At 36.0% G+C, this 11,071-nt stretch overlaps 1 protein-coding gene across 2 annotated transcripts in view; it reads left to right on the top strand.

The window, feature by feature from the left end:
• Nucleotides 1–11,071, top strand: part of Smarcad1 (SWI/SNF-related, matrix-associated actin-dependent regulator of chromatin, subfamily a, containing DEAD/H box 1) — a 95,869-nt gene that overhangs the window by 59,893 nt on the left and 24,905 nt on the right. For both annotated transcript variants that reach the window (XM_008844621.2, XM_017801012.2), the window contains exons 10-11: nucleotides 1,576–1,775; nucleotides 9,951–10,041. In XM_008844621.2, the coding sequence (XP_008842843.1) occupies nucleotides 1,576–1,775; nucleotides 9,951–10,041 (291 nt within the window). The remainder of the gene's footprint in view (nucleotides 1–1,575; nucleotides 1,776–9,950; nucleotides 10,042–11,071) is intronic.

The following is an 11,071-nucleotide window of genomic DNA, read 5'->3' as shown; positions in this document are numbered from 1 at the left end:
ATAACTCTATACCACCTGTTTATGAAAGTACAGAGAGGGTGTGGGGTTACCTGATGATTATGAATGTTGCCCTTGTGAAAATGGGAAGTAGTGTACAGTATCTTAGAATTTCACAATGCCATTTTTGGAAGAACTAAGTTGTCAGCTTTATTTAAAATCCTGCAGAACTGCCTGATGTGCAGGGCACATGTCTTTTAATCCCAGCACTTAGAAGGCAGGGGCAGGTGGATCTCTGAGCTAGAGGCCAGCCTAGTTTACTGAGTCAGACCCTGTCTCAAAAAATAAAAGTAAAATCTTGCAGCACATTAATAATAAGGCTTTGGAGTAGATTAGAAAATGTTTCTCTTACCACTTTTTCTAAGATAAAAATGGAAAATATACTTTATATTGTTACAAACGGTTGGTGTTTTTGAGACAAGGGTCTCCCTGTAGTCCCAGCTGGCCTAGAACTAGCCATGTAGACCAGCCTGGCCTTGAATCCAGAGATCCACCTGCCTTTGTCTCCTGAGTGCTGGGATTAAAGGCTTCCGCCGCCACACCCGGCCAAACTGTGTTTTTTAAATAAAAAGATCGGCAGTATTATGGAAGTGTTGGATTCCTATTGCTTTGGCTTCTCATTGCATTTAAAAATACTGTAATCACAGGTATTATAGCTGTTCATGTGATTTTTGTTTAACTTGGAGGCATATGGTAAATATATGATGACATGAATCAGAATTATGATTTTATCCTAGCAGATGGTTTTATGCTAGCTTCCTGTCTTAAAATTAAATTTTGATCTATGTAACATCTTTCCAAGTAGTAGTTTACATTTAAAAATAAAATATCGAATGATAAATAATTGTGGTTCTTAAAACAGATGGAGTTGTACTTTGATAATAAGTAGGGAAAATAGTTTTAGGAAGTTTAATCTTAATATTCAGTATTCATATAAAGTGACAGAAATAGAGACAAGAGTGCATTTTGCTGCAATCATCTTTACTAATACAGAAGGCTGAATGAGATTTTGGAGAAAATGTTGGTAAAAATATTAAAAATTACTTAATATTTCTAGTATAAGAAAACAGCTGCCAACATCAAAGTCATACATTTGAGATGTTCATTTTCTGTGGTAAGGGAGTACATTTTATTTCAGCATAATGAATTTGACAGAGCAACAGCAGAGTGAAACACGTGGGAATTCATATGTGGACATGAAAAGTCAGTTCATTTAGTACTTCATTGATAAAGGCTTTACAAATTTTTCTCCCCTCAAAGAATTTAGCTGCCATGCATGGTGGTGTACAACTGTTACTTTAGTACACTAGCATGTTGGGAGGCTGAGGTGAGAGGATCCCAATTTTAATTTTAATTTAATTTAATTTTTTTTTTTTTTGGTGTGTTTGAGATCCACCTGCCTTTGAGACCAAGTATGGCCTGTGCCACCACTCCCAGCAGAGGGAGAGAAGATCTTAATTTTGAGGCTAGCCTGAGCCGTGAAACAAAACCTTGAATAAATAAATAAATAACGAGAAACAAATGGCATTCTGTTGACTAGATTTGACCTATTAAATTATTTTTCTTTCTATATCACAGTTCACAAAGATGTCTAAAACTAATGGCTTATCTGAAGATTTGATATGGAACTGTAAAACGCTGATTCAAGAAAGGGATGTAGTTATCAGACTAATGAACAAATGTGAAGACATTTCAAATAAATTGACCAAACAAGTTACCATGCTCACTGGAAATGGAGGTGGCTGGAACATAGAACAACCCTCCATTCTAAACCAAAGGTAATATTAATTGTACACAGACAGTATTTTATCTCACTTGTGTAAAATATCTGAACTTAGGTTTGCATTATGCCTAGGGAAATTAAATGAGACACAACAACTAGTATTAGAAGAAAATTCCCCAAGTTTTCTGAATGGCACATAAGTGGTATATGAATAATTTTACTTTGATTGTCCCCCTTCCGTACGATATTTTGTTATGTGTTATATGGTCTTATATAGCCAGTGTCTTTCTTGACTGTTAACAGATTAGTTTCTTATATAATCACAGAAATTATAAAAATGGTTTTAGCTATCCTTGTGTGTAAACTGGGTGTTTTACTTTTTGTGTTTTGTAAATATTTTGAAAAGCCCAGAATTTTAAATCTATTTGATGGTAGAGACACATCAGAAGGGAAAAGTTCAAACAGCTGTATTAGATTTTGTTAGTTGTACATCAATTTCTAAACCACTCTCAATAAAATACCTTGCCCAGAATTCTTTAAAAAAAAAAAAAGCATTGTCCATTCATCAGTAAATTGAATATTAAAATGGCTTTTTATAATTGTAGACTCCCAACATTTTATATGGTATTGGAGGATTGTGTTGATGAAAATTACATTTTGAACCTCTTTTTAAAAGTTTGTTTAGTTTTAAGTAGCTTGGAGACCTAGAACTCTTTAGAATACTTCCTTTTAAGGAAATATGTGAAACTACTTTATGTGATTTTTTTGGGGGGGGGGGGTTAAGACAGGGTCTCACTGTGTAGTCCTGACTGTTATTTTTTTCCCCCCTCTTCAGACAGGCTTACTATATAGCCTTAGCTGGCCCAGCCCTCACTGTGTTGCCTAGGCAGGCCTCAAACTCATGGCAGTCCCCCTGACTCACCTCCTCAGTGCTGAGTTTATAGGTGTACACCATCATACTCCTTTGTGATTATTATTATTTTTTTTTATGGTGGCAAAACTGTGGAAACAGTCTGAGGATCATCATGTGCCTTTGAGGCCAGTGTGGGGCTGCATAGTGAGTTCCAGGCCAGATTGTACCACAAAGTGAGACTTTGTCTTAAAAAGCCAGGAGAGCCGGGCCTGGTGGCTCACACCTTTAATCCCAGCACTTGGGAGGCAGAGGCAGGCCGATCTTTGTGAGTTCGAGGCCAGCCTGGTCTACATAGTGAGTTCCAGGACAGCTGGGGCTACAGGGAGACCCTGTCTCAAAAAGACAAACAAAAAGCCAGGAGAAAGAATGAGGGGAAGAGAGATGGATTTTTTTTGTTTCTTTGTTTTGGAATATTTGTGCTTTTTTTTTTGGTTGCTGTTGAAAATATTTCCTGATCAGTTTTTTTGTTTTGTTTTGTTTTGTTTTTCTTTAAGTACCAAGATTTTGGCAAAATGATAACCTTAGTTGTTGATTTAGTTATTTCTGGTATTTTTCTAAGTTGATGATCAATGCATATTTGCTGATCATTGGTTAATAGTTAAAAATCATAGTATAAAACAACAGCAACAAAAAGATATGGTTATTGGCCTTTAATAGTAAGCTCCAATCTTTTCTGTGCCCTTCTAGGGTGCTATGTGGTGGTGTAGGGAAACGTGATGCAGTTCCCACAAAAGAAGCTCTTTTCTCTGTTGCATAGAAAGAACTATATCAGCAAATTCATCTCCTAAGTGTAGTTGGAGCTGCTGCTTCTTGTTCTCCAGCATGGATGTGGGGAGTTCTTCACTCTACAAGACTTACCGAGTTGAGTCCACTTTATCATAATTTGGAGTTTTAAAAAATCAAGTGCTTTATTGCATCACTTAAAAAACTCTCAAACCCACATTCACAAAGTCCTCTTACTTGTATATAGTATGACCAGGTAATATACTATCCTTTCTGTTAGACTAAAGAAATATTTAAATTATAAATATTAATGGGTTTCATTATGACATTTTCATTTTTGATGAGATACTTAATGGATGCTTTTTAAACGCTCATTGGATCAAAGTCAGAGTTGTATCAGCAATTTCTGTATTGCATACCTGTCAGGCTTTGTGGCTGCTTAGTGCAGGAACATCTACAGCTATTCCTTTGCTCTACAGAGGTAAACAGTATCCCACCAAATAACCTGCCCAACTTGTGTCTTTATTTTGTTTTCGTGGTGTTGAGGATGAAGCTCTCGCCCCACGTATTTCTCATGAAACACAGATGTTATGGTACATCTCCAGCCCTTGCTTCTTTTCCCTCAGCAGAACAAATCCTTTGTGGCAAAGTATACTCTGAAGTATTGTTAATACTAAGTGTTTAGTTTTCCATTGCAAATTTATGTGAACTATAATAGGAGTGAATTTGTCTTTTGGAGGTTTAAGTATTACAGACCTCCTTGTTAGAAATAAATAAAATCTTGGGGCTAGAGAGATGGCTCCAGCAGTTAAGAGCACTTGCTGCTCTTGGGGAGGACCTGGGTTAGGTTCCCAGTTGCCATCTAGGCAGCTCACAACTATCTGTGATTCCAGCTGCAGAAGATCTGACTACCATAGGTACGCACACAATCAGATACATGCAAAAACATTAAAAAAAAAAAAAACCTGCATCTTTTAAAAAAAATAAAATCTTTGTGCCAAAAAATAAAATTTGTGATATGTACCTTAAAACCATTATAATTTTGTAGTCATTATTTCAAAACGTTAAAGGTAAAATGTAATATTGTGAAGGACAGTGGCATCAATGCCAGCTTAATTAGCACAATTAGAATAAATACATTGGATATCTTGTCTGACTTTCTATTTTTTTCTTAATATAGTTGTAGCCATCTCTAAGGCTTTAGAAATTGATTAAAAAGTTTGCCAACTTTAAAGGATTTTACCTGAAAAGATTTCTTACATTTTCAGCATATAGAATATTTAATCATGTTGCATATCTTTCTGGGCTGAGTCTGTGAAGGTCTTATCCTAAAGTTGGTAAGAAAGGTTTTCTATCCTTTTTTAAACAAGAGTCATGAGACCTTTGACAACAGTGTAAAAGCAAATCAAGACCTCAGGTGTGGTTTGACTAACTCATATTATTAAGATGCAAATAATTTAATTTGATTAGTTCTATTAGAGTTACTAATTTTGTAGTAGTATTTTTAACAGCCCTCCCTGTCACATTAGAAGATAGACACTTTGGGCTAGTTGGCATATCCAATCTTTATGAAGCATTTCGTACAGGTTTCTCCAGCTCTGGAGTTCTGCATTTCAGTCTCAAATTTAGCTCATTGTGTATATTTCTGGGATTTCTTCAGTCTCTTCTCACTTTTGAAAATAATTGTGGAACTAGTTTCTCTCATAGAAGATAGAGACCTTATTTCATTTTCACACTGAAGAAATCAATGATTAGAAGGATTTATTTTCTTCTCTAGCAGAAAAAGTAACTTTGAAATGATGAACTACCTCATTCACTTTCATGATCTCAGGAAATCTTAAAGTAGCATTTTCCTCAGTGGCAGAAAATCTTCAGCTTAGATATGGTTGTCACACTTCAGAAGAGAGCAAATAAATATTCAGAAGGCCTGAACAGCTCGCTGCATTTTTACTAGTAAATGAGTGGCTGGGATTCACATGTAATCATTAAAGTTTAGAAAATTGTAGTATCAGAATAAATGGGGGCGGCTGGGTGTTATGAAGGCAGAGACAGGTAAATCCCTGGTTTACATAGAGAAAAAAAAAAGGAAGGTGGGTTTGATTATATAACATTTAAATAATAGATAGAGCCTGTCTGTTTCAATAATTTGTCATTGTGAAAGGAGTTTGTTAGTTTATTTTCCATAAAACTGGGGATTTTACCCAAGACCTCATGCAATCATGAATGCTAGACAAGTTTTCTACCAACGGAGCCACATTCCTATCCAGTAAATGTAGTTGAAATTGTCTTGTTAACCTTACCATTTTCTTTCTTTTTTTTCTTTTTCTTTTTCTTTTCCTTTTTTTTTTTTTTTTTTTTCGGGGGGCGGGGGGCTTTTTGAGACAGGGTCTCCTTGTAGCCCTAGCTGGCCTAGAACTCACTATGTAGACCAGGCTGGCCTGAAACTCACAGAGATCCACCTGCCTCCCAAGTGCTGGGATTAAAGGCATGGGCCACCACATCTGACAACCTTACCATTTTCATTGATCTTTTTGTGTTCTAGAGAACAAATCTGTGGCAGGCAGCAATTTCGAGACACACAGAGGTATATATTAGTATGTAATTATTATTATTACTGTGTGTGCTCAGGCATGTGGGTGCTATGATACCCATGTGGAGGTCAGAAGACAACTTTTTATAGTTGGTTCTCTTTTCCACTGTTGGATTCTGGTGATTGAACTCGGGTTTTCAGGCTTTTATAGAAAGTACTTTTACCCACTGAACCAGCTCACCAGCTCTAGTCTGTGTTTTTAAAACAAGTACTTAAATTTAATAAGCTATTTAGCATCCTAAATAGCTTTGTGATTTTAAGTCAGTATTTTTTGAATGAAAATTTCTGCATAGTGCATGCTTTTCATTTAACCACATTTAGAAATTTGATGTATAATGAATATCTTAACAGATTTTCTTAATTTGTATTGGTGATAAAAATTTATATAATTTTTTTAAACTTTAAAAAAATTAATTGAGAATTTCATACATGCATATAAGGTGTTTTGATCAAATCCATGCCCACTCCCTCCCCTCCAACTCCTCCCATATCATCATTTTTTTCCTGACAACTTCATGTACCCCCCTTTTTTTTAAATGGGGCTTTTTGCTACTCTAACACCCCCCCCCAAGAGGTATATCCTTAAAATCTTTTGGAGAGTAGATAAGAGCTCCAAAATACTTTGCCTCTTTGGCCTTTGGAACAGAGTATGTTACTATGAGGCCCAAGGGCATTTTGACTTTTAACTGGCTACTTTTCTTTGGGGTCTTTTTACCCTAACTGCCTAGCCAAGTCCTACCTCCTATTCTTTTTTTTTTTTTTTTTAATATTTTATTATTTTTATGTGTATGTGTGTATTGCCTGCATGTACGTGAGTGCACCCATGTCATGCAGTGCCCGTGGAGGACAGAAGAGGCTGTCGGATCCCCTGAAACTGGAGTTACGGACAGTTGTTAGCTGCCATGTGGGTGCTGGGATTCGAACCTTGGTCTTCTGCAAGAACAGCCAGTGTTCCTAATTGCTGAGTCATCTCTCCAGCCCCTACTACCTCCTACTCTTATCACACCATCCTCTGAAGAGGTTACCCAAATTGCTGATGGGGAATCGGGACGCAGACTGCTCTGGCTTCTTCCATGCTGAACAGGGACGCAGGGTGAGGCAATTGGGGTTACCCTTTTCAGTGGGTCTATCTAAAAGACTCCCAAATTGCATAACTCTTACCTGTAGGGAGAAAAGAAAGTCCTTGACTGGTGTCTAGGAGATGTGAAGGAGAAGTAAAGGCAAGAGTAGTTAGCATTACAAGTTCTAGACAGGGAACCATAAATAGGTCAGAGCAGGGCAATTTTCAAATGTTCATATCAGAGTGCATTGGAATTTCTTGATGAGAGCCTCCAAAAGCATCTCTCTATTGGATTCCTCCTCATTTTTCTTTTGTCTGCCAAGGCTGGACTTGAGAATGATGGACTCAGGATTTGTTTTCGGGCACTTTAATTCTTTGTTTTTTGAGTTCTTTATATATTATGTTAAACCTTTGTCAGATGTTTCACTGGTGAAGATTTTTTCCCATTCTGTGGGTTTCCTCTTCACTTTTCTTATTCTTTTGCTGTACCGAAGCTCTTTAGTTTAATGAGGTCCCACCTGTTGATTGCTGACTTTAATTCCTGAGTAACTTCTGTCCGATTTAGAAAATCGCTTCTTATACCTGTATCTTGTAAGTTACTGCCAATATTTTCTTCTAATAGTTTCAGGGTTTCCAGTTTCATGTTGAGGACTTTGATCCATTTGGAGTTGACTTTTGTGCACATGCCAGGCAAGTGTCTACCACTAACCTGACCCCTGTACTGCTAATTTAAACTTGAAAATTTTTGGTCTTTTTATCTTTTTGAGACAGGGACTCCCTATAACCCCAGTTGATCTGGAACTCACTATGTGAACCAGGCTGGCCTTGAACTCACAGAGATCCATCTGCCTCTGCCTTCTGAGAGCTGGGAATTTCTATAACTTTTGATTGAAGATTATTCCTTAGTTCTGTTTGAAAGGCTGTGTGTTGGAATGGTACACTAGCCCTTAGATGCATTTATAAGTGATGTAATACACCTTTATAAGATTTTAATGTTTTCATGAAATATTAAACTTATGTGTATAGGTGACCAAAGCAATGGGAAGAACTAAAAAATAATACAGAATATGGTGTTGACCATAGGATAAATCAGAGAAAGAAAAGCTTTTGATATTTGCTGTTTTATGGTTAAAAGGTAGGTTTTGGGGCTGGAGAAATGGCTCAGTGGTTAAGAGCACTGGCTCCTCTTACGGACTCAGGTTCAGTTCCTAGCACCCACATGGCAGTTTACAAATGTCTGTAACTCTAGTTCCAAGGGTATCCAATGCCTTCTTCTGGCCTCCAGGGTTACCAGGCACACATGTGCTACACATACTTACATGCAGGTAAACACTGGTACACATAAAATTTTAAAAAATTTAAAAAACTTAAATAAATAAAGGTAGGCTTTGGATTAGGTCTGGATTGTATACTAGCTACAGTACTACAGACAGGATTTGGCTCTGTTGGGCCTTGGCCAAGTCTTTTAATGTCTCATAGAGCCTGTACATTGTGTGTTTCTGTAGGATCATTGTATGTAATAGTACAGAGATTACATTAGCTATGAGAGCACAAGATGTTGTTTTAAAAATAGGGCAAAATTGCTGTAATGACCTTACAAGTACTGATGTTTCTTTCCCATATATTTATTTTGTAATGAGAAATGTTTTTATATATTGCAACCTCCACAGCTGAGACATAGATTCTTAAGTTGGATTTCTTTCAACCCCACCACCTTTCAATAAAATGTTTTGTTTTCAGAGTTTAGTCCCTTACCCACTTATATGCCACAGCTTATGTGCTAATCTGTTTTTTGTGTGCAGACTGAATGTGTGTAGGAAAAATTAAGAGAACAAAGTAAAAACTGGGGAATGTCATAGGCTTCCACATTAATGTATGGTGATTGCTATCTTCCTGAGTATGAGAAGCTTTAGAGTGAGTGTGACATCCCAAATTAAAATCTGAGCCTTGACATTTTACAGCTGTCCAACCTCAGGCAGATTACCAAGTCTCATATTTTTTCATCTGTAAAATCGTACTAGCTACATTGTAGACTACTTAAAAGTTTAATAAAGTGATATGTGAACAATGACATTTCCTTCTCTGTGCAGTTGTTTCTGTAAAATGATTGCTATTAGTTTTAGTCATTTAAACATTGAGAAAATGTTGCTTTCGTCTATTATAACTCTCTAGTATAACCTAAGTCATTCCTGGGGATTAATTTATTTATGTGCTTGCAAGTTAAGTAAGGTTTTGACACTTGTATGTTACTTTCTACTCACTGGTGTCCATGTATGAGTAACAAATTTACATATGTAAATATTATGTGCATATACTTTGCTGCAGAATTTAACAGGCCACTGCCATTAGGGGTGGTTGTTAAAAAAGACATAACAAAGGTACTAAAGCAGTCTGGCAAAAGAACAGATTCCATTTGTGGATTTAGTGCTAAAAGATTTAAGTCATTTAATGTGCTAAAAATTCAGTCAGTACCCTGACTTGGTGGCACATGCCTATTAATCACAGCATTCCATAGTGAATCCATGCCAGCTGTGATTACAGGGAAATACTTTTTCAAAAAGAACAACAAAAAAAAAATCCAGTCATTATAATCCAGTTTTCTAGAATAAATAAAAACTTCATGATACATTATCATGGTTAATCTGATCGTTTATGGATTTCAGGACTTAGTAATTTGATTGTATTACATTATGACCAAATATGGAAGTGTTTAATTTGTAATGCCAAAAGAAATACATGATAAATACTAAGAAGATCTTCAAACATTATTATGTAGTATGTTTTGGATTTGCTTTCATAAATTTACCTAGCTTATATGAGTAAGATTAAAAGGTAAGGTTAAGTCTTGATAGCTTAGTTTGTGTTCATTATAACCAAAACATGTCAGAGCAATAGTGTAGGAAATAAAAGTATAGATCTGTAATATTTGTTGTTTCTTTATCAGTTTGTCACTCAAGCCTTATCAGAAAGTTGGTTTGAATTGGCTGGCATTGGTGCATAAACATGGACTTAATGGCATTTTGGCAGATGAAATGGTAAGTATATATCATTAATAGAATTTGTATTTTCAAAGTGTCATTAAAACATATCTTGCCGTCATTTGAAACATGACTTTTTTTCTTGCCATCGTATGGCCTTATTACAGTATATTTTTGGGAGTTGGGGTTGTTTAGTTTTAGTTTTGGTTTATTTGAGCTCGTAAGCCCAGGTTCTTGTGCGTGCTAGGCAGGCGTCTTCCCCCATGTTAATCCCTAGCCTTCTTTTAACTGCCTTAGCTGCTGTCATTGCAGTGTCTCCCCTTCTCTTACCTTACCTTTTTATTGCCTGTTTTAGTTCTAGTCTCCTCACTCCTCTACACATTGAAAATAAGTTTGTTTTTTTGATTTTCATATTAATAAATACATATTAAAATTAAACATGATGATGCTGGTTTCCAAGTTAGCTTCTAAGAAAGGAATGTTTAGTGTTACATGACTATATCGGCAATATCATTTCAGCCATTTTACTTTGATTAGATGTCTCTCTTGAGTTAGTTATTTTCCCTTAAATTATATTTGCTTTAAAACAAGCTTAGAAAGTTTATTACAACTAGCTGTTGGCCCAGGTATTATCATATGTGAGCTTGACTGTTAATCAACATGACCTCTACCTTCCTTTAGCTGTATACTTGTAAAATGTATTTATTGAAAATAATACTAGTCATATGGTGGTGGTACAGACCTGTAACCCCAGCACTTGGGAGACAAAGGCAGGAGGATATCAATTTTAAGGCCAGCTTGGGCTCCATAGCAAGACCCTCCCACAAATAGTCAAACAAATGAAAAAGTTGTGTTCAGTGGACAATGAGTATATTTACTTACATTATATGTAGGATTCTCAAAAATTAACAAAGATAATGATGCTGGTTCCCCAGTTAGCTTCTAAGAAAGGAATGTTTAGGGTTATAAGACATTCTCCCACTGTCATTTTATACTTTTAAAACAAAGATGCTAATTATTTAGTACAAAAGTAAGTAATGTCTGGAATTTCAAAATACGTCACATTAGATGTAAAGAATGTTACAGT

This window comes from Nannospalax galili, unplaced genomic scaffold (genome assembly GCF_000622305.1).
Source record: "Nannospalax galili isolate Female #2095 unplaced genomic scaffold, S.galili_v1.0 scaffold441, whole genome shotgun sequence".
Taxonomy (NCBI): Eukaryota; Metazoa; Chordata; class Mammalia; order Rodentia; family Spalacidae; genus Nannospalax; species Nannospalax galili.
The sequence above is the reverse complement of the archived record's forward strand: the minus strand, read 5'-3'. Positions and strand labels throughout refer to the sequence as shown.